This window comes from Myodes glareolus, chromosome 21, assembly GCF_982192425.1.
Source record: "Myodes glareolus chromosome 21, mMyoGla1.1, whole genome shotgun sequence".
In the NCBI taxonomy this organism is placed as follows: Eukaryota; Metazoa; Chordata; class Mammalia; order Rodentia; family Cricetidae; genus Myodes; species Myodes glareolus.
Window position 1 is genome coordinate 10,549,787 of NC_142046.1, and position 24,411 is coordinate 10,574,197.

Below are 24,411 nucleotides of genomic sequence, written 5' to 3' on the forward strand. Positions count from 1 at the left end.
TCAGAGTAGGCACAAGGGTGGAGATCAGTGATAGGAATATACCTTTCCAACGCATGCGTATTTTATCTTTTCAGGGTCTCTCAGGGGTCAGATGTGAAAGTCTCCCTTTTTCCCCTGATACATTAACTACTCAATTTAGAGCTCACTTCCTCATCTTCTCCCCCAGAAAATGTATTCAAGATCCCAAGTGAAACCCGAGCGGGCTAATAGCTCAGGTCCCTGGCTGAAGCTAAGGTTCACAAAGGGGCATATTAGGATAACTCCCCACACCTGAAAGCAGGCATCACCGCCCCCCGGGTGACACTCCCGCGTCACTGCTTCCCGCTGAAACTGGGTGAGACATCCACTAGGTCGTGTGTTCCAGCCCTGGCCAGTTACCGCTGCCTCTGTCATTTCTCCTAGCGGGTCCTCTCCAGTTCACCATGGCATTTCAGGAAGCATGCCCATTTTCCTGCCTTGGAAGGTCCTTCTCTTGGCTTGGTCAGACTTCCCCACAGAGCCCACCCTCCCCTCTGGACTTTCCATAGACTTTCTAAAGTTACTTGACACCACAACTCTACAAACACTGGAATAATCTAGATGTTTCTTCTCTTTCGCAGCCAGCATAGGGAAAATTTAGGTATGTGAAAAATCAAGAGATATGCTTTACAGAAGCAGTCACACACCGCCCATGAGGACTTTTGAAATTTTCCTTTCTAGGTCAAAACTGATGTCCCAGAACTTCCAGAAGAAAATCAAGCCAGCAAAGAATATCAAGCAATCACATACTCATCTCTCAGCCAAAGTTACATTTATATTGCTTGGACTGAAAACTACAAGCCCATGCTTGTGGGAGAATTCCTGAATATTATTGTTACCCCCAAGAGTCCATATATCGACAAAATAACTCACTATAATTACTTGGTAAGTACAAAGATGCGCGATCTCTACCCGATCCCCAGCCCAGAGCACTGTCCTGTTGGCAGAGAACGGGGGTAGTGACTTCCACATCTGTGTTTCCGAGCACATGGCCTACAGCTTTTCTAAACACGGAGGCAAAGCATGAGTCTCATTTCAGAGGGGAACCGAAAGGCCACAAGACAGAACATCCATAAAGCTGAGAGAAGGGAGACGGTCATGATTTGAACTGAGAAGCCCTGGTTTCCTGTCCAGTGATTCTGTCCAGGACAAGTGATCCCATTATGTCACCTCCTCTTATTTCACAGCCAAGGATGGCTTACCTTCACCTGATTCAAGCTTGTCTATTTCATTGTCACAGCAGGGGGCTTCCAGTAAGAAGTGAGTTACATTATTCGCTTTCTTGTCCAAGAGACATACCGGTTAACCTGGTACAGCCTCAGAAAGGGGGTTCAAAAGATGCCTAACAGTTTTGCCAAGGAGATGGATGAATTATTCTAGTGCCCCAGGGCAAATAGGTGGTGACTTTTCCAATGTTCTTTAGGAGACATTGAAAAACAAGGACCATAGAAACCATGCTAACTAATTAGGGAAACTGTTTACGGGCTGCATATGAGGAATGCAATCCTACTATCTAAGGCCAAGACAACAGGACCTTTGAAGACATCTTGATTTCATGTCATTTTTTTTAGCTCTAAGCCCCCATTTAGAACCTAATTCAGGACTTTAAAACCTAATCCCAAGATGAGACAATGCACTGCTTACTCAACTGTTGTTGGTTTTTTTTTAAGACAACAAGACAAAGGAGGTTTTAGTAAACATAAGATTTCAAAGAGGTCCAGCTTTAAGAAGAGCTCTCTGATTTCCTGTTACGTAGTTCTGAACTTAGGATCAGTATGACATTTATAGTGGCTTATTTAAAAGTGCAGTGGGAGAGAGAAAGACACCATGCGACAGAGCTCAGGTGTGGGGGGAGGGCTATTAGGAGAAAGGAAACATGAAAAGAGGAAGTGGGGGAGACCGACCTCTGGGGCCTGGAGAAGCAGAAGAGAAGAGATGGTTAAAGGGAGAGAGAGGGAAAAACAGACAGACAAGCAAAAAAGCAGAGAGAAAAAGAGAAAGAGACAGCAGGTGGGCAGTCCCACCTTTGAAAAGCAAATGTGCACAGAACATTTGTGGCCGCAGTTGAGCGTGTATCCTGTCAGGACCCCAAGGACAGGCCAGTACAGATGCCTGAGTGCTAACACTAGTTAGCTCCTGGGCCTCAGTGTCCTTCTTTCTTTGTGTGTGTCTACTCATGCCTACATGTGAGTTCATGTGTGCAGATGCTTGTGTCTGTGTGCACACAAGTGGAAGCCTGAAGCTGACAGCAAGCCCCCTCCTCCATCTCCTCTATTTATTGAGGCCGGTTCTCTGCCTGAACCCAGAACTTATTGACCAGCTAATCTTACTACCCAGCTTGCCCCTAGGGATCCTGTTTCAGACTCCTGAGTGCTAGGATTACTGTCAGCTGCTGTACCTGCATTTATGTGGATTCTGGATTTGAACTCTGGTCCTCACTCTTGTGTGCTAAGCAATTTACCTACCTAAGGCTCAATTTTTTCAGTGAAGATAAATATTCCTGTCTCAGTGCTGTATTGTGAGAACTAAAGTTTAGTAAATGTGAAACCCAGCACACAGTAGGAACATATGGGTAATCTCCCTGTCTCAATGTAATTTTTGCTCCGGCTCCAAACTGCATCCTAGATGCAGGTTCCATTTCTGGTTGTTGTTGTTGTTATTGTTGTTGTTGTTTAATCAAACAATTGTTGATTGTTGCTGTTGCTGTTTAATTTCAGATTTTATCCAAGGGCAAAATTGTACAGTATGGCACAAAAGAGAAAGTTCTCTATTCAACTTATCAAAATATAAACATTCCAGTGACACAGGACATGGTCCCTTCAGCCCGACTCCTGGTCTATTACATTGTCACAGGAGAGCAGACAGCAGAATTAGTGGCTGACTCCGTCTGGATAAACGTTGAAGAGAAGTGTGGCAACCAGCTGCAGGTGAGACATGCGTGCACATGGCAGCATCCACCACTTAGTGCGACTCTCTTGTGGGTGAAGGAGATGGGCTAAAGCCCTTGCCTTTGATTGGTTTATCAGATACAAATGATCTTCTTTTTCAAATTGTTTAGGTTCATCTGTCTCCAGATGCAGACGTCTATTCTCCAGGCCAAACTGTGTCCCTTGAAATGGTAACTGAAGCAGACTCGTGGGTGGCCCTCGCGGCCGTCGACAGTGCTGTGTACGGAGTCCAGGAAAGAGTCAAAAGGCCCATGCAAAGAGTTAAGTCCACGTGCATGGCAATCGTGGGGTGGGCTAGCGTGGTGCAGCGCTTCACAAAGTGTGACCTGCTGGGGCAGGTTGCGAGGGAGGAACTAAGGGGGCCCTGCCTGATGTTCAACACTCGACATGGAGTTCCTAATAACGGAAAGCAGTCTTCATGTTTGTCCCTAATGCACAGGTTAGCTGTCCTTCTCGGGTCCGCCAAATAAAGGGGCAAACACCATAAGCAGGCAGGACTATGGGGGCCATTGGACTCATCACTTGGGAGTTTGAGGATTTGGGTCAGAGGAAGTAGTTACCGAAGCAGCACAGGAGAGAACCCTGGGGAAGAAACCAGGGAACCTCTGAGTTCGTTTGCTTTTTTGTTTGAATTCTCACTTAAATCTGCACTCCAGGCAAATGTGGAAACGGCCAGGTCCCACACGCTCTCATCTTCTCCACCCCAGGTCCCACATGCTCTCATCTACTCCACCACAGCCAGCTCTTATTTCTAGGCTTGGGTTTCTTTGAGGAGGCAGAACAAACCAAGTAGCTATGAAGTTAAAAACATTTAGAGAAGAAAGGACATTTCTTGAGTCAAAATTAAAGTCATAATAAACACCTGTAGTTCTTTCCCTCTTAGAATCTAGAGCTTTTCTCGAAACAAAAATCAGTATTGTCTGTTAGTTCATCCCTTCATCCTTTCCCACATTGATTTATATGTGTGTGTGCATGTGTGTGCACATGTGTGTGCATCCTTTCTCACATCGATTTATATGTGTGTATGTGCATGTGTGTGCACGTGTGTGCATGTGTGTGCATTTTTCCCACATTGATTTATATGTGTGTGTATGTGTGTGCATCCTTCTCACACTGATTTATAAGTGTGTGCGCATGTGTGTGCATCCTTTCTCACATTGATTTATATGTGTGCATGTGTGTGTACATCCTTTCCCACATTGATTTATGTGTGTGTGTACGTGTGTGTGCTTCCTTTCTCACATTGATTTATATGTGTGTGCATGTGTGTGCATCCTTTCTCACTTGATTTATATGTGTGTGCATGTGTGTGTACATCCTTTCCCACATTGATTTATATGTGTGTGCGCATGTGTGTACATCCTTTCTCACATTGATTTATATGTGTGTGCGCATGTGTGTACATCCTTTTCCATATTGATTTATGTGTGTATGTGCATGTGTGTGCACATGTGTGCATGTGTGTGTGCATCCTTTCCACATTGATTTATATGTATGTGTGCATGTGTGTGTGCATTCTTTCCCACGTTGATTTATGTGTGTGTGCATGTATGTGTGTGTGCATCCTTTCCCACATCGATTTATGTGTGTGTGCATGTGTATGTGTATGTGTGTGTGCATTCTTTCCCACATTGATCTATATGTGTATGTGTGTGTGTGCACATGTGTGCATGTGTGTGTGCATGTGCATGTATGATTGCATGTGCATGTGTGTATTACATATATATTCATGTATTCTATATAGTATATGCTCTGACAATTCCTAAGATTCTCCTCATCAATACTATTTGCTTAAGGCTTCATTCTTGGTTGATTTTAAATAGGAAGGTTTTTATAAATACAACTGAAGGAATGAAGCTGGGAGAGGTGGTCTTTGATCATTAGATGTGTCCCCGTGTCTCACAAATTTGTCGACATTGCATGATGACTAATTCCTCTACTCCTGTGGTGGATAAGATCAGTGTTTTGCCTTTCTGGACAGGTGTTTCAAGCTTTCGATAAGCGTGACCTGGGCTGCGGGGCAGGTGGCGGCCGTAACAATGCAGATGTGTTCCATCTGGCTGGACTCACATTTCTCACCAACGCAAACGCAGATGACTCCCAGCAACATGGTAAAACACTCAGCACTTCTGTGGCTGGGAGGTTCCTCCAGCCCTCATTTTATCCCACTTCCAGAGACTGCCCCGAACCTATGACGTCTCTGTAAGGTGTCCACTGTGGATATATATCGGGGAAGAAGCAGAGAAGCAAGTCCTTAGAGCTCGGCAGCCGGCCAGAGAGCTCCAAGTTCAGTGAGATCCTGTCTCAAGAAGTAGAACAGAAGCTGGCGAGATGGTTCAGTGGTTAAGAGCACTGGCTGCTTTTTCAAAGGACCCAGGTTCAATTCCCAGCACCCACATGGCAGCTCACACTATGCAGAACCCCAGTTCCAGAGAATCTGATGTCCTTTACTGGTCTCCTGGGACACCAGGCATGCACACATTATATACGTGCAGACAAAGTATCCATAGCTATCAAATACATGCATGCATACATGCATACATAAAGGTGGAGAGTAATGGAAAACACAACTGACATTGACCTTTGACCTCCACACGCAGCTTCACACACACCAGCATGCACATGTACACACGTTGCATGCACACACACACACACACACACACACACACACACACACTTTAACTTGTTTTGTTCATTTTCAAGATAAAATACAACCTCTTTAGTGTAGTCCTCAGTGCCCCCCATTATCTTCCTGGCCTTTCCAACCCCTTCTCACCCTGCTCTTCCTTGGAGGCTGCATTCTCCTCATAAGCCTGTTTCAGCTAGAATAAGAATCACCTCCAGGTACCAGGGTGCACATCCGCAAATCCAAGCCACTGGGGAGGCAGAGGCAGGAGGACTGGGTTGGAGGCAATGAAGGAAATCCTCTGTGGGCTCTCTTCTCCGCACAGAATTAGCCATGGCCTCCTCCATTACTGCAGAGGATTTTATAGAAACTAGGTCTGTTTGCAGTTTGGGTGTGAAGACCCTTAGGTTAGATTCCTCAGTTTACCTTTGGGTTCTAAAATTCCATGGTCCTTCCGTGTTGCAACCATTAAACCCCACCGTTGCACGCTTTAGTCCTATGTCTTGTCTCTGCTCCGGTGCCATAACTCTTTAATAGCAGATATCACACGACCGTGACCTTGTTTCTGTGGTTTTAAAATGTTCACAGTTCTACTTGATACCATGATAGTCACCCTCATGTTTAAAATAATGCAACTCTAGAAACAAATAAAAGATAGGGGCCAGCAAGATGGCACAGTGGGTGCCAGTATTTGCGAATCCTAATGACCGGAGTTTGATCTTTGGAACCCCACTGTGGAAGGAAAGAACCAGCCGTTGCAAGCCATCCTCTGACCTCCACTTGCACACTTGCATGTGAGTGCACACATGCATACACACAAGCAAATGAATAAATGTTTAACAAAATTAAAAGAGGAAAATGTAACTCAACAAAAATTTGTCTCCTGCTAAACATAATCAATAGACCCGAAAAGGAGCTATATTCAAAAACCAAGATTATCAAACAAACCAGAGTACATGATGCTAGGTCCTTGATGAACCATGTTATATTCAAAGGTGTAACACACAGAAACACAGAGTCTAATCTAGCTTTTTTTATTTTTATTTTATTTATTTATTTATTTGGTTTATTGAGACAGGGTTTCTCTGTGTAACAGTCCTGGGTATCCTGGAACTCACTCTAGACAGGATTGGCCTCAAACTCACAGAGATCCGCCTGCCTCTGCCTCCTGAGTGCTGACATTAAAGGCGTGCACCACCACAGTTTATTTATTCTCATACAATACATCCTGACTGCAGCATCTCCTCCCTCCACTCCTCCCAGTTCTCCCTCGCACATCTCCTCTCCACGAGACTTCCATTTTGCTTCAGAGAAGAGCAGCCCTCCCAGAGATATCACCTGAACACAGCATAGAAAGAAGCACTAAGACTAGCCACAAACCCTCATAGCAAGGTTGGGTAAGGCACTCAGTAGGAGAAAAAGGTCCCAAGTGCAGACACACCTGCGCCCACTGTTAGGAGTCCCACAAGAACACAAAGCTGCACAATCTGAGCATGCATGCCGAGAGTCCAGTGCAGCGCCATGCGATGACGCCTATCTGAGTCAGGCTGTCGGTAGAGACTTGTTAAATCAATCACTAGGGGTGTTTCAAATACTCTTATGAAACTTATTTTTATTTTAGATTTTATGTCCTTTCCCCAATTTTCTATATCTCTGCCTTTTTCTAAACAGATGAATCATGTGAAGAAATCCTCAGGCCAAAAAGAGACCTGCAGCTCATCCTGCAGAAGAAAATAGAAGAACAAGGTAGGCTGCAAGGTTCTTCTGCTTGAAAAACATGACGACCACGTTGCCACTGTCGGAAATGAAACCCTGTAGACCCTCCCCCAATTCCAAAGGATGTGTGGCGGTCTAGATCACCGCCTTCACAAAGGTTAACCCAACAAAGGTGGCGTTTCACTGACGGTACCATTAACTTGGAGATGCCTGTCTTTACTGCTGTGTCGTGACGTCTGGAGACACACTGAGTGTAGAGCTCACTCAGACGCACAGGCCCTGGCTTCCATGTCTGGTACTTGGAGTACAAAGGAAGCATTTCTATCTCTAGAAACTAAAGAGATCGACTTTTAGCTGTCAGTGCTTCCTTCCTACAAACTTCATCTAATAATTAAAATCATGTTCTTTGATTTTATTCTGGCAAAATCCATGGTTGACAAGAAACCTATTTCTTTTATGTATCTAACAGTTAGTAGCGTGAGAGTAGTGATTTTTGGCCTGCGAGTGTGACCCCTCCACAGCTGTCACCTCAGACTGTTGAAAAACACAGATATTTGCATTACAACTCAGAACAGTAGCAAAATTACAGTTATGAAGTAGCAATAAAAATAATTTTATGGTGGGGTCACCACAATGTGAGGAACTATCTTAAAGGATTGTAACATTAGGAAAGTTGAGAACTTAGATTATTTTTTAGAAAATATAGATAATGAAAATTATTCAAGCCAGACATGGGGATGCACGCCTTTAATCCCAGCATGCAGGAGGCAGAGACAGGTGGATCTCTGTGGGTTTTAGACCAACCTGTGTACAAAGTGAGTTCCAGGACAGCCAGGGCTCCACAGAGAAACCCTGTCTCAGAAAACAAGGCAAAACAAAACTAAAAATTATTTAATAGATTTTTATGATAATTGACCATCTTTTGGTAATAAAATTTAATTTTACTTATCAGTTTTAATAAGTTATTTACTGTAAACATATAAAGAACATGGGCTAGGAAGGACCCCCTAGACAAGTCCATCAATTTTGATGCTTTTTCTGAGAGTTCTTACAAGACACCCTTAGTGAAGGGCTGCGGATCAGGTCAGGGAGATGTAAGAAAAACAAGGATAATATGTCAAAGTCCCTTGGGTATTTAATTTGTTCTTCTCAAAAGGGTATTTGAAGTCTTTCAAAAGTTAGTATTTAGCTTAGTTTCTGGAGGCCCTTCAACCATTCAGCACAAGCTGGGACAGACCACCTGCTAAGGTCGCATCTGCCCTGCTGTTGGAGACTTCCCAAGAAGAGGCTGGTCAGTCGGCCAGCTCCAACTGCTGTAGTGAGGGGCTATTTGATGGCAGGAACCAAATATCCCTTGAGAGTTCTAAACCTGGGATGTTAGGATTGTGTGTGATAAGGGTTTCTGTGTTGTCACCATTTCAGCTGCTAAATACAAGCACCAAGTGCCAAGGAAATGTTGTCTTGATGGAGCCCGGTATAACACCCATGAAACCTGTGCACAGCGAGTTGCCAGGGTCACCATTGGCCCAAACTGTGTCAGGGCTTTCAATGAGTGTTGTATCATCGCAACCAAGATCCGACACGAAGGTTCCCTTAAACCGATATCGTTGGGGAGGATGCGTAAGTACTAGTTTTTCTGCCAGAATCCTATCTGATATGAGGGATTTTGTATAAATTAATGCTGCTGAGAAAAGCAGCCTAGATGTTTCGGAAAAGCTGAAAGAAGAAACAACTCATACATATCCAAACTCCTCTGTTATTCTTGGGGATTTGGAATGGTATAATTCTCATCAAGCCTCGATCCTGATCTGGTGTAAATCTAAAGCCCACTCGTTCCCAAAGCTTGACTAAGCCTCAAGCAGGAGCCTTGAATTGGGTAAACCCAAAAGACCCTTGAATGCTAAAACTTTGTATTTCTGCTATGACCATTGAAAATGAAGTCTGTGCTGAGCAGTGGTGACACACTTCTTTAATCCCAGCACTCGGGAGGCAGAGACAGACTGATCTCTGTGAGTTCAAGGTCAGCCTGGTCTACAGAGCGAGATCCAGGACAGGCTCCAAAAATCTACAGAGAAATCCTATCTTGAAAAAACAAAAATAAATAAAGTTGTGTTTACACTGACCAAATGCAGCCAAAGACCTCTAACCAGAGCAAAGCATTGCTCACTTGTGATTAGACTGGAAGTCTTATTTCAGTTTCAGTCAACGATGTTCTTTAGAATCTATAAAACTTTCTGCTTTTCAAACTTTTAAGACCTTCATGTATGCATCATCTTTAGGGAAAAAAAAGAAACAAAAGCAAAAGGCTTCTCCCCTTTCTACTCTGTTTTTGCTTAGCTGTGCATCTTACTAACACGTAAGATACACAACTAACCTCAATCAATCTCAATTGGTACATCCTACAGACATAAAAGACATTGCAATTTTTTTAAAAAAAATCATGCTATTTAGGAATCATTTTACCATAACCATGATATTATTTGGTTAATTCTGGTGAACAATCTAGTGCACATTTTTTTCACTGCCCAGTTTTTCAGCTGGCATCTCCAGCTGGCTTTAGTTGCATGGTACCCACTTTGCACACCCCCTCCCTGCTGAGTCTACACCCTATGCTGGAGAGCTGGGGCCCCCAGAATCCCATCTGTGCTGCCACACATCTCCAAGGCCACCAGGCTGCATGGGCTCCTCTGCCTGCCCTGGCATGTGAATGACCTCCTCAGGGATCCCAGGCCCATGTTGCCCTTGCTAATGTCTGAAAGCTGTTATTTCTGATATTGTATCTGGTTTTCTGTTTCTAGACTTGGTGGTAAATCCCCAACCCCTTTTAATGCATCTTGGATGGAAGCAGATGCCCCGTCTATTAAAGGAAATGCAAATTACCAATTAAGTCAGAGATTGCAGAAAACTTCCATGTTTCTAATATAAATCTAATTTTTCAAAATCACAAAATTGCAGATAACTTTATGGGCTCCCTGATATTGTGTACAATCTCAGAAAGACAAGTCCTCTGATGTTTCTTCACTGTTTCTCCAGTGTCTTTGGTAGATGCGTTCTAAGGTTTTAAAGTTCCGTTTTAAATCATTAAGCACAATGCCTTACTGACCTTTTAGAAAACAGTTAAGTCACAAATGAATGGTTTTATTTAAATATTCACCTGCAAGCAGAATTTATATTGGCTTCTATAACTAAATATATTTTCCCCTAGACGTAAAGACCCTGTTACCAGCAATGAAAGCAGACATTCGAAGCTACTTTCCCGAGAGCTGGCTGTGGGAAGTTCATCATGTTCCCAAACGGTATGTTTATGTCTTCTGGCAGAAGATGTGGAAAATTCAAATATTATTGCCCAAAATCTGACACTACTGTTTCCCTGTTATTAAGATAATGTCACTATCAGGTTAAATTTTGTTTTGTTTCTTTGTTTAGTGTTTAGTGTTTTGTCTGAGAATTGAGTCCAGGGCAACATCAGTTATTAATAAGAAAGGGTACTACTTATTTGGCTTATCTTTAATGTGCATTTACTGCAGGCAGTTAGCTATGTGCTATATGCCATATTAATATGCATTTACTGCACAGTTAGCTATGTGCTATATGCCATATTAATATGCATTTACTGCACGCACTTAGCTATGTGCTATATGCCATATTAATATGCATTTACTGTGCACAGTTAGCTATGTACTATATGTCATATTGGGCAACTATTTTCAACATAAAAGCACCTGTATATAAAACAGATGAAAGAAAAATGGAGTTATGCTTTGTTGGACTCTTTATTAGAGTTCCAGCTTTAATGGGAAGCCTCTCTGGAGCAGGTATTGGGAGCAATGTTGAAAACACTGGGTCCCATCTCATCATTTCTAGGCAGCTGCCACTGGCTTTGCACTGGTGTGCAGCCTAGGTCCTCTGTGTGCCTCTCCTCGTCCTTCCCCTTGTAAATCTCTGCACCAGAACATGACTAGATCAATTCCTAGTCCCAGTGACCCCTGTTGCAGGGACCACGTGGTGTTTCAGAAGCCTGTCTCCTTACCTCTTTAAAGTCAATATCTCAAAGCAAAACGTGAGTCCAGATCTCTGTGTTACATCCAGGAGTTGCTTGTAGAGACGTAAATATGAATGTGTTAACTGGACTCTTTCAACGCCATTTTGGTACAGTGGGAACACTGACATGCAACTCATGTCTAATATCTGCATAACTGTCTCCCACTAGACGCCAGCAGCACCATAGCTTACAAACACTGTGCATTTGGTATCATACCTAATGAAGAATCAGTAGGCCAGAGCTACAGTAAACACACAGGCTTAGATTCGCCTGTAGATTTAAGTTACACTGGTTTCTTAGAAGCTGTGTCACAGTTCCTCTCTTTGCCCCGGGTTTTAGCACGTAACAACAGGGGTGTGTGCTGTGTGCTCCGACGGGACCTTGTTTCAAAGGTGTCCTCCCTCCAGTCTTCACGCCACAGGTGCAATGTCTCCAAACCTGAGATGGGGCAGGGCAGGTGCTGAACACGTCTGGATCAGTTTTGCCTTAATAGCTGATGTAATACTGTCAACTCCAGGGTTTCACAGTAGCTGAATATTGTACGTGTTTCTCTTCCAGTTTCTGTGATAAAATGCCTGGCAAATGCAACTTAAGGAACCACGGGTTCATTATAGATTATAGCTCACTGTTCTGAGATTCAGTCCGTCTCTGTGGGGAAGAACTGGCACAAGCCTGAGGCATCGATGGGGAGGAAGCAGGAATAGCAAATGCTCCTGCTCAGCTGGCTTCTCCTTTTAGGGAAATCGCGGGCCCAGGCCTAGGGAATGGCACTGCCCTTTTTTGTTGCTTTTTGTTTGTTTTGAGTTTTTTGAGACAGAGTTTTCCATGTAGCCCTGGCTGTCCCGGAACTCACTATGTAAACCAGGCTGGTCTTAAACTTACAAAGATCTGCTTGCCTTTGACTCCTGAGTGCTGGGATTAAAGGTGTGCTCCACCACTGCCTGACGCCACTGCCCATTTTTAGGGTGGATCTTTACTCCTCAGTTAACCCTGTCAAGAAAGTGACTGACAGGTGTAGCCAGAGGCTAGCCTAAGGAAGACAGTCCTCCACAGGTACACCCAGAGGCTAGCCTACGAAAGACAGTCCTCCACAGGTACACACAGAGGCTAGCCTAATGAAAACAGTCCTCCACCCGTACACCCAGAGGCTTGGCTTCTGAGTGAGTCTAGAGCTTGTCAAGTTGGTGATATTAACCATGACGAATATCAATGTGTGATGGATGTTCCAGGAACCAGCTGCAGGCTGTGCTGCCTGACTCACTCACTACCTGGGAAGTCCAAGGCATCAGCATTTCAGACAGCGGTAAGACACCGACTCACACGCTCGTTTCAGGAGGCACTGCTAACCACAAGATGTAATTCTTTGTTACTGTAAATTTTCTTTGCCCAGGATATAAAAGGCAAACTTTTAATTTTCTTTCTTTTCAAAAGACTTCGATGTAGCTATACCAGTCAAACTACTGAATTTCCTCTGCTCTTCTACGAGCTGCTGGTTACAGGGCTGTGATCAAATCCCTCCTTTCCTTTGCTTTTGACAGCAGTGGGAACTTGGGAAGAGTTAGAAATAAAGCTCTGTCCTCTCTTGGGCTGATGTCCCTTGGCTGACTTAACACAGTCACACAAATAACTTCTGGGTTAGTCTTGTTTGTCTCACACTCTTGTCTCCACAAAACTCTTAGTCTCCACAATCAAAGTTTTATAGTCATTCAATGGACCTGTCAATAAATATCCGAAAAGATTTGGTACTCTAACTAATAAGCATTCTCATATTTTAAATAGAATTAAATATTTGGCAAACAAATGGAATATTATTTTGACACATTTTAGTACCAATGAAGTATGATAAGAATTCCCTAATGTGTTCATACCTTGCTTTCCCTTTGGGCTAAAGGTATATGTGTTGCTGATACACTCAAGGCAAAAGTGCTCAAAGATGTCTTTCTGGAGATGAACATACCATATTCTGTTGTACGAGGGGAGCAGATCCAGTTGAAAGGAACTGTTTACAATTACAGGACTTCGGGGACAATGGTGAGTTGTGATACGCTATTAGAATAACAGAGAAAGAAAATGCTCTCTAGTTGTCTGAGGGTGTCATTAAAATACACACATACACACACACACACACACACAACTCCAATAAGCACAGGCATTGAGTGCTGTCCTAGAAAATGTCCTACACTTTGGCATGTGAAGCAGGGCAGAAAGGAGGAAGGGCTAGAACACAGCCAGGTGATCTCATCTGCCGCCCAGAAGGTGACTGAGACTCTGAGTTTCACAGAGGGGAGTTCACACACGGTTCATCGGGTTCCTAGTCCCCGCGATGCTAGCAGCCCTCTCCTCCTGTGCTGCATCTTCTCCTTGTATATCTCATTATCCTCTCTGAAATCTTGATTTCAACACCTCCCCTCCACTCATAGCCTCCTTGCCACTTTGCTAAGCATTGCCACTATTTCCATAGCAAGTCTGAACCCCATAGAAACCCCCAACAACGGGTTGACTCAAGACCTTTTCTATTATCCTCCAGACTGCTATGTCTTTACTTTCCCCCTTGTACAAGCTACTCATGAATCATCATATAACCACACTGCCTAAAAGTACAGCAACCCCCACAAGCCTCCCTCACTCAGGATCCGAACAGTGAAAACCTCCAGCCATGGGGAACCTTCCCATTTGTCTTTTCTCTGTAGGGCATCTCTACCACTAACTACACAATAGGCTGGCAGGTTTCATCAAAATCACAAGACTTAGATGAAAACCCAACACTGTTCACAAATCAAACTATCTTCTTAAATTTCTAATTTTATTCTTAGGACTGAGTGTGTCAGTGGTCCCTCTAACATTTTTAAAGAAGCAATGCATTCCATTGGCACACTTTCAAATTGGCATATAAAACCTTTCATTATGAGCTTTTAAAAGATACCACCTATAACTTTTTAAATAATTTTAAATATTTAAAAAACACATCAGTATTTGAAATAAGACTATTACATCATTTGAAAATGCATAGTGGACTCTAAATAGCAAAGTAATGTATTTTTAAATATTCAAATAAGTTATTGCATCATTTCTTTTTCTCTTTTAATTCAATTTTATTCTAATCACTTACACTTTATGCTTATACTTGGATTTTTTCTATTGATCATCTTGTTATATTTTGATGCAAATATATTTATAAACAACAAAAATATTTTAAAACTCCTCATTTTAAGACTCTAAGAGAAACTAATTTTGTATTCAGCGATCATTACAAATATTAATAGTATATAATTGATTTTTTAAAAGCATGCTACAAATTTTTAGAAATAAAATAGTATGTTACACATTTTTAAAGTCCCTAAAAGGGGTGGGGTAGAGAAATGTCTCCACCACCAGGAGTGTGGTGTTCTCTTCCAGAAGACCTGATTCCCGTTCCCAGAACCCACATGGGGAGGCACCCAGCAGCTGTGCCTCCAGCTCTCTGGATTGCAGGCATCTGCATTCAACTGTGTACACCACACACAGATACACAGTCAAAAATAAAAGAAATCTTTAAAACTAGAATTTTGTGAAGAAAAGCAAATGCTTTCTGTCAGTCTAATGACTATGAGTATCTTTTCCTAGAAATAATAGTGGGCTCAGCAGAAATTCCATTCTAAATAAATTCCAATCATTTTTATACATCAAAAATTGAGAAAATAAAGATATAATCAATTTTATTATCCTCGTATCAACATACTTTTATTTAAAACACTGGAGTCTGTAATCAGATTGTTTTCTATGATTGCTCTCTATCCTAGCTGCCCAATCCTACACGGCCACAGCACAGGCAGCCAAAGTCACTGTGATAAATGGCGACACAACTGAGCTGTGAAGGTTATGGCAGCACCAGCTGTATCGAATCTTTACCTCGCCAGTGTGCCCGCCACATCAAAACAAGTACATCGTGGTTCAGGGCTAACGCCGTCCCTTTCCCTCTCATAGTGTGACTGTCGTCCTGTGCCCTAATGACTAGTAATTCTGGATCAGACCTGCAACCTTGTTAACTGAAGTTATGTGGAGATTCTAGGTTCTGTTCTGGTCCTCTGAAGAATGTTTGGGTTTGTTTACATATTTTAGCAGACATTGGACAGCTGTCATCCCAGACTCTGGAGCCCCTGTTCAGTCCCTTTAGCCTTAGCTGGGATACTTGCTGTGTGTAGGTCAAGGGTCAGCAGGGTTTGAGTACAGAGCGTACGTGACCGTCTTCTCTTCTCAGCCACGGTGACGTACGTCCTCACTCTGCCCTCTGGTTCCCTGAGCCAGCAAGGTGGAAGGTTTCTACTGGGGATTTATTCAACTCAAAGCACTAATGGAACCCACTCTCAGTCAAAAAGACAGCAAGTCCCATCCTGGTGTCACCCCATCTTCCGAGGGTCCCTTGTCCTTCAGCCGTCTTGAGTTCATGGCTGGTCTTAGCCTCGTGGCAATCACCGAAATCAGAACTACTGCTGCATGTAGCTTTTTACCCATATTGACCATCAGGTTCAAAAATTCTTTCCTAATTTCAACGTACCACAAGGATTTATTGTAGTTATTATTATCTGGATTAGGTCTTTTTGTTTGGTTGTTTTGTTGTTGTACGACACAAGGTCTCAATATGTAGTTCAGGCTAGCCTGGAACTGTCTGCAAGACTCAGACTGGACTCAAAGTTAGGGTCTTCCTGGGCCAGCCTCTCTAGTGCTGGCATCAGAGTCTCATGACGTCATGCCTGGATTTTTATGGGTCTTTAAAATGAACTTGTATTGCATGCTTCTCTGCTCGACACCTGCTATGCTGGGGAATCCTTGACCCATCATCTCCTCTGACTCCTCCCCCATCCACCATGGTTGGCACTGTCCCAAAAATACATCCAAGGGGCAAAAGGGTTTTGACGTTTGGGGGGAGTCCCACAAAATCATCTATTGATTCCCTCTCATTTTTGCATGTCCCAAACAACAACAAAACAGTGCTTTCCCTCGTGCTCACCTGCTTGGTTCTGGAAGTTATGGATTGTATTCCTCAGGCATAGTTCTTGATTCTATCAGTTCATTAAATTGAATATATATATTCATCTTTGAGCCAGAAATCAACAGATACTGTTACCAGGAAATGAGAGGACTCACACAATCCGTTTCCTTTCACTGTTCATAAAAGGATAGCCCGGGTTTGAACCTGTCTTTCCAGAGTGTGTTTTTATTGTAACTAAAAGACAAGTGGGCACAAGTGGGAAGTCAATAGGATTAGGAATGGAGTTGGCTGTCTACTAGGTGAGTCTTTGCATGAGCTGGAGTCAAAGGCTGAGGTAAAGGTAAGACTCTGAACAGCTAAACCCAAGGCTCCCACTGCCCAAAACACAGACTGTAGGAGAGGGCGAAGAATGCAGCAGCTGTGGCATAACTGAGAGGGCAGCGCCCTGAGAAAGATGCAGCCGTTCTAGCACTGAGTCTTCAGCCACCCGGGACATTGCTATGACCCATGGCAGCTTGTGTACCTGTCAGAAACCTAAAAGGAGTCTTCTTCTGCCTTGGAACCAGACAGTGCTAACAAACCAGGGGAGAGTGGGCCAGACCAGCATGATTTGGGGCACACTTACATTTTGCTTTTTCGTCAAGTGTGGTTTAATGAGGAGGTGTCCTGATACAGTTCTCCTCCTGCTGTGTTTCAGTTCTGTGTCAGAATGTCTGCCGCGGAGGGAATCTGCACGTCAGGGGGCTCAACTGGTAGACACCAGGGCTCCAAGTCCTCCAGATGTGCACGCCAGAGTATCGAGGGCTCCTCCAGTCACTTGGTGACCTTCAGCCTGCTTCCTCTGGAAATTGGACTCCACTCCATCAACTTCTCACTAGAGACTTCTTTTGGAAGAGAAATCTTAGTGAAAACATTACGGGTAGTGGTAAGGAAAACGATGTTCTTTTAAATTTTCTGAGGGACAAGCTCTCAACAATTTGTGTCAATAATTATGATTGGGGCCAGAAGCAAGGGAGAGAAACAATGACATAATCAGAACACAGAAACAGTTGGGGAATCTGACAGATGCTCTCCCACATTTTTGGCACTCTTCTTGTAATTTTTACATTAATCTGAAATTACACTTAAAATTATCAAACAGAAGAATAACACCTGCTTACTGTAGAAAATAAGAATACCAAAAATCCACCAAAAAAAAGAAAAGTCAGCAATAAATCCCCAAGTCCAGAGATTCCCAAGTTTTGCTATTTGATACACATCTTCTGTGTATCGTTTCTGTCACCTTGAAATCCACGTGCAAGGTGCCAGGCTGGATACCAAATGTAAATCAGTAATAGACCGCACACATGCATTTAAAGACCCTGCAGCGTGGAGATTTTCCACTTCATAAATGAATAAGCGGGCAGAAAGAGTGGAAACAATGCCTCAGCATTGGTGACCCTGACACCAGCTGAGTGTCTTCCTACCATTGAGATCCTACAATTAGATTTTCTAATTTAGGATGGAACATTGTTCTCGTCGAGTGTCACACTAGTTACCGTCCTCGCAGGCCTTTTTGCGCCTTCATGCTTTGGGTTCTGTGCCATTAACTTCAGCAAACATGTATTCAGTTGGCACGGTGGCTTATGTCTGTAATCCCATCCACTGAGAAGGCTAAGGCAAGTTTGAAGCCACCAAGGGCAACTTGATGAGCCCTTGCTGAAAAGAAAAGCCGGGCTGACTTCTCCGTGTCCCGTCTGTCATGAGAACCTCTGTTTCACACTCGGAGCTGGAGCAGGCTTCTCGATTTTTCAATCCTGGCTCCAAGCTTCCTAGCAGCGTTTCCGGGTTGAAATTACTGAGTTCTGCACTGGCTTTCTTGTCTGTCATTGGGAGCCATGACAGCACCTTCCTCACAGAGGTTCATAGGGACTGAATGAGTTGATATATACAAAGCATTTAGACAAATTATCCGACCTATACAAGCATCCGTTTAAGTGTTCACTCTGACCAACATTCACATAGCCGGAATCTTTTCCTCACAAGGAAGCGTTTGTATCAACTTTGTCTTTTCGGAAAAGAAGTTTCTTAATGTTTTTTGTTTGTTTGTTTTAATTGGCAAAGTGGTCCAGAGCAACTTGACTCCAGGAATTCAGGTCTTATAAATGTAACCACGCTCTTAACAGAATGTTTTCTGCTTCCACTTTAGCCAGAAGGGATCAAAAGAGAAAGCTATGCTGGCGTGACGCTCGACCCCAGGGGAATTTATGGTAGGAAAAATTATTTTGGTTTTTATGTGTTTTATTTCAGAAGTAGACATTGAAGTGTAATTTCTTTCCTTTTTTATTGTTTTTATTGAGCTATACATTTTCTCTGCTCCCCTCCCTCCCTTTCCCCTTCTACCCCATCCTGTGACCCCCATGCTCCCAATTTACTCAGGAGATCTTGTCTTTTTCTCCTTCTATGTAGATCCATGTATACCTCTCTTAGGGTCCTCCTTACTGTCTAGGTTGTCTAGGGTTGTGAACTGTAGGCTGGTTTTTCTTTGCTTTATGTCTAAAATTCACTTATGAGTGAGTACATATGATATTTGCCTTTCTTGGTCTGTGTTACCTTGTTCAATATGTTTTTTCTAAATACATCTATATGTCTGCAAATTTCAAGATGTCGTTATTTTTTAACGCTGAATAATACTCCATTGTGTAAATGTACTACATATTCTTTATCCGTTCTTCAGTTGAGGGGCATCTAGGTTAATTCCAGGTTCTCACTATTATGAACAATGCTACTATGAACATAGTTGAGCACATGTCCTTGGGGTACGACTGAGCTTCCTTTGGGTATATACCCAACAGCAGTATTGCTGGGTTTTGAGGTAGATTGTTTCCTAATTTTCTGAGAAATCGCCATACTGATTTCCAAAGTGGCTGTACCCGTGTGCACTCCCACCAGCAATAGAGGAGTGTTCCTCTTACCCCACATCCTCTCCAGCATAAGTTGTCACCAATATTTTTGATCTTGGCCATTCAAACAGGTGTAAGATGGAATCTGAGAGTTGTTTTGATTTGCATTTCTCTGCAGGCTAAGGGTGTTAAAATTTTCCTTACGTGTCTTTCAGCCATTTTAGATTCCTCTGTTGAGAGTTCTCTGTTTAGGTTTGTACCCCATTTTTTATTGGATTATTTGTTCTTTTGATGACCCGTTTCTTGAGTTCTTTGAATATTTTGGAGATCAATCCTCTGTCCGATGTGGGGTTGATGAAGATCTTTTCTCAGTCTGTAGTATGCTGTTTTCTCTTGTTGACCGTGTCCTTTGTTTTACAGAAGCTTCTCAGTTTCAGGAGGTTCCATTATTAATTGTTTCTCTCAGTGTCTGTGCTACTGGGGTTATATTTAGGAAGTGGTCTCCTGTGCTAATGCATTCAAGAGTACTTCCCACTTTCTCCTCTATGAGGTTCAGTGGGGTTGGTTTTATGTTGAGGTCTTTGATCCATTTGGACTTCAGTTTTGTGCATGAGGACAGATATGGATTCATTTTCATTTTTCTACATATTGATATCCAATTATGTCAGCATCATTTGTTGAATATGCTTTCTTTTTTGGTTTTATAGTTTTTTGCTTCTTTGTCAAAAATTATGTGTTTGTAGGTGTGTGGATTGATATCCGGGTCTTCTATTCGGTTCCATTGGTCCTCCTGTTTGTTTTTATGCCAATACCAGGATGTTTTCAGTACTGAAGCTCTGTAAAAGAAGTTCCTTTATTGTACAGGATTGTTTCAGCTAATCTGGGTTTTTTGTTTTTCCGTATGAAGTTGAGTACCATTCTTTCGAGGTCTGTGAAGAATTTTGTTGGGATTTTGGTGGGCATTGCATTGAATCTGTAGATTGCTTTTGGTAAGACTGCCATTTTTACTATGTTAATTCTACCTACCCAAGAGCATGGGAGATTAAAGTGTAATTTTATGTAACTTAAAACATCACTTTTCCGAGTGCCCAGTGTGCAGAATCAGCCACGTCGGCTTGTTATAGCACTGCTCTCCCTGGGCACAATCTGTGTGCTTGGGGCCAAGCAGACCTCTTAACTCAACTCACTGAGCACTCAGGACAAACACATTGCAACAGTGTGTCAGGTTTTTTTCTTTTCGGGCCACCACCCAGCTCCCAAATCATGATGCGGAGACTTACTATGAGTTATAAATACTCACCTTTACCTTAGGCTCGTTTCTTGATAGCTCTTATAACTTAACCTGTTTCTCTTCTACATTTTGCCTCAGGGCTTTTTACCTTTCTTTCCTTCTGTTTATCTACTTTCACTGCTTCTAGCATCTGGCTGACAGCTGCCTTGCTTCTGTCCCTCTCTTTCTCCCTCATTCCTTCCTCCTCCTTCTCCTCTTCTCTCCACTCCTATTTATTCTGTATGCCCACCAGCCCCACCTATCTCTCTCCTGCCTAGCTATGGCCATTCAGCCTTCTATTAGATCAATCAGGTAGGTGCCTTAGGCAGTCAAGGTGAAATAAATGCAGCACATCTTTACTTAATTAAACAAATGCAGCACAAACAAATGTAACACATCTTTACATCATTAACAAAGGCAGCAGAAACAGATGTAGCAACCTTCACACAGTTAAAGTATATTCCGCAACATAAACAAATGTGACACATCTCAGCCTAGTTAGACTAATAAACCTAGTTATAGTAATAAATCCCCCTAATACTCATCATCACAGTAACATGTATTTACTGAGGAAGCCTCTGTCCAGACAACACCTCACAGCTAACCATGTTGTAATTAACTCACAAGCACCCTTTGGAACACCACAGTGAGACGGTCACTTAGAAAATCCTTTCTTCGCTGCTCTGGGTCTCTTCTTTCCTTCAGCTGAGAATCTTCTCAAAGCAAGAGCTTCTCAAACATTTTGAACTGACTCCTGGGCTAAGTCCAGGCATGCTTCTGAAAGAATAGGTTCTCCTAACAACTGTTTCCAGCTAGACAGACTACTATAGCCCTTCTTAAATTGTTACAGTGTCAATGTATTCAGCTTCTCTGTCTGCATGATTTTTTTACCCTCAAAAAAAACCCTTTGAAAACATCATTACCCTCTGTAACTAATGAGTAAGTGCAGCAGAGAAAGGCTGTGCCTTGCTTGGTGTCACATGCATGCCAATCCTGTCACCTCCATGCTCTGACACCCTTACCTCAAGTTTCCTAAACGCCTTCACTGACTAATTTTAACACAGCATCTTCATGTTTCATCAAGGCTTAAATGACAGAGAATTTTTTTTTTAGGAACATTCCTATATCTTTGCCAAATCCATGCAGCTCATTGATGAGATCTCAGGATTTATTCATAGCATAAATTTATTCATAGTCCTCTTGCCAAAGTACTTGCTGCAAAGTGCTTGTGCTGGTTCTCACTAGAGCTGGATTCTCACTACAGTAACTTTGGTGAGCCTTGCAGTAAGCCTTCCTCAACCTGGATCATGGCACCACCTGTACTATCCCTGTACAAAACTGAAACAATAAAACTAGACCTTGTATACAGGACTCCTGTGAGTATGCAGTGTAGCCCTGCATTTAGTTAGTTTAGTTGAAGCTTGACTCTCTGTCAGCACAGTGATAAGAAGAATCATGTTTTGAGGGTGGCAGCATGTGTTAATAATATTTTTATTTACCCTTTGAAATTGTCACACATGTCTACAATATATCTTGATCATAGCTAGTCTCTACTCCCAGCTTAATCTCCCTCCACTCAAGAGGCAGAGGCAGGCAGGTCTCTGAGTTCAAGGTCAGCCTGGTCTACAGAGTGAGTTCCAGAACAGCCAGAACTACACACACACACACAAAGCCTGTCTTGAGAAACCAAAAAAAAAAAAAATAGAGCAAGAACTGATGCTTCCTCCCTTAGTAGCCATCAGTTGCCAATAGCTTCTCAGGAATAGGTAGACCTGTTATGTGACAAAACCTTCCCTGGGTGACTCTCTCTCTCTCACACACACACACATATACATGCGCTCTCTCGCTCTCGCTCTCTCTCTCTCTCTCTCACACACACACACACACACACACACACACAACACACAAATCTACTAATCCACAATAGGTAACCCACCTCAGACCAAAGTATGGATACCACCAAAATCCAATTTGGTGAGTCAATGAGTTTATTGGAGTTACTTACAGGAATATGGATGATGAGTTGCTGACAGGAGCAGAAATGACTCACAGACAACTGCATCACCGACGTCCACCCTTAACAAAAGTCTTTGGGGTCCAGCCCCAAGACTCTCTTCAGGGTTCAGAATGGACACAACAGCAAGAGAAAATGACTTTTTCTGAGGGTGAATGAACTCTCTCGCACATGCTTTTCTGAATCTGTCCCTTTATTGTTCTGCCTCTGTTCTACTTCTCCTGTCCTCTTTCTAATTCCTCCTGACTTCCTTTCCTCTAGCCTAAATATCTTCTTACAGAAGCCTTGAAGTTATAAAAAAAATTACAAGATTTACCTCTCATTAGTCAAAAGCACATTCGTAGGATAGGGAGCTGAGTCATTTCCATGGCAACACAAGATTCCAAGGTTACAGATGTAAGACTGTAACCAGACCAGGGGGACACAGTGCCCAGTGACCAACTTTGAGACATAGGTCTATTGTCAGCAGGCTTGACAAGCGAAGAATTGGCATGCTTTTCTTAGGGTGCTTTGTGTAACAACTTTGGTTTGACATTTGCAACTCTGGACCTTGAGCATAGCGGTAAGGTTTTAAACTTATGATCCATTTACACAAAGCCTTTAGTCCAGTTTGAACTTGCTCTGAAGTGAAAGTGAGCTAATTGTGTGCAGTTAGTCTGAGCAAAAGAACAAGGCAGGCTTTTAAGTGTCTACACTCATAGAATAGATGGATCTAGTTATGAAATATGTCTTAGTATATTTTCTATATATCAAAATTATACAGGTAAATGAAAAGTCATCTTTCTGACCATCCACAGATATATGTGCCTACAAGATTGAGACATAATCCTGAGATTACATATACACATCACATGAGATTACACACTGCAATGCAGGTATTGGGGAGACAGCAAGATGCTTTAGCAAAAGTGAAACAACAGTTTCCAGAGTCTTCCAGGCCTTACCTGGACAGGATTAACGTCCATCAGAGTCACTCCTCTGGTGGGCTGACATCTGAGTTATCAGTTGCCATATGCTGTGTATTTGCCCAGCTCTGACAGCCTATCAGGGGTAAGAGTTCACCACAGCTGGCACACACGGCACAGCTCAGCAGGTTGGTGCCTTTCCAAGTGTCTCAGTCAGTCTAAACCTCTTCCAAACAGCTCACCTGGTTTCTGCTTCTTCCATGTTCTTCTCCAACCATCTGGTCTTGTTGCAGTCTTCTTTGTAGGCTTCTTTTGGCAGGTAGTGGCCTAGTAAGTCTGGTCATTTTCATGGACTTCCTGAAGCTCTTATGAGTGTACTTTCCTACTTAAAGAGAGTCTCTGCAGGATGGAATGTTTTGATAAAGGAGGAAATGGCTGAACAGCCAGCCTCTGGGTCCCCTCCCTTATCCATGCTAAAATATTTAACTAATTTGATCTAGAGCAGATTACCATAGCTGCTCTGAGTTCATACATTCAACAAGCATGTCAGTGTCAGAAGAAACCATGTCACAGCTCTCCCTCTCTCCATGTCCCAGCTCTCTCTTTCTCTCTCTCTCTCTCTCCATGTCACAGGACTCTCCCTTTCTTCTGGCTCTTGCATTCTCTATTCCCCCTCTTCCCTGAAATAGGAGCTGGGGTGAGTATAGATGTCCCACCACTGACCTGCACCTACAGTCAATTCTCTTAGCACTTGGAACAGTCATGAGTCTCGGTGTTAATCACTAAAATGCACAATTTTTTACAGTCAATAAGGAGAGTCTATAATTTAAAATTCTCTGACACTGGCAATCTGAAACCATGGAGTTGTGAGTATAGAGAAAACTGTTTCTGTCCGGCTCGGTGGGAAAGCAGGAAAAATGTTTGGTTGTACTTCCCAGAGGAGCTAGTGTGCAGACAACCCACAATTATGTGTCAGTTATTTGGACATGCTGCCTCTTTCTAGAGGGCAATGATGAAATAA

At 42.8% G+C, this 24,411-nt stretch overlaps 1 protein-coding gene across 1 annotated transcript in view; it reads left to right on the forward strand.

Annotated features, from left to right (window-relative positions):
- Positions 1-24,411, forward strand: part of LOC125398997 (complement C5) — a 100,316-nt gene that overhangs the window by 40,751 nt on the left and 35,154 nt on the right. The window contains exons 12-22 of the mRNA XM_087899686.1: positions 700-903; positions 2,736-2,945; positions 3,077-3,226; positions 4,948-5,077; positions 7,264-7,338; positions 8,731-8,928; positions 10,514-10,604; positions 12,580-12,653; positions 13,242-13,381; positions 17,017-17,244; positions 18,508-18,568. Coding sequence (XP_087755812.1) covers positions 700-903; positions 2,736-2,945; positions 3,077-3,226; positions 4,948-5,077; positions 7,264-7,338; positions 8,731-8,928; positions 10,514-10,604; positions 12,580-12,653; positions 13,242-13,381; positions 17,017-17,244; positions 18,508-18,568 — 1,561 coding nt within the window. The remainder of the gene's footprint in view (positions 1-699; positions 904-2,735; positions 2,946-3,076; positions 3,227-4,947; positions 5,078-7,263; positions 7,339-8,730; positions 8,929-10,513; positions 10,605-12,579; positions 12,654-13,241; positions 13,382-17,016; positions 17,245-18,507; positions 18,569-24,411) is intronic.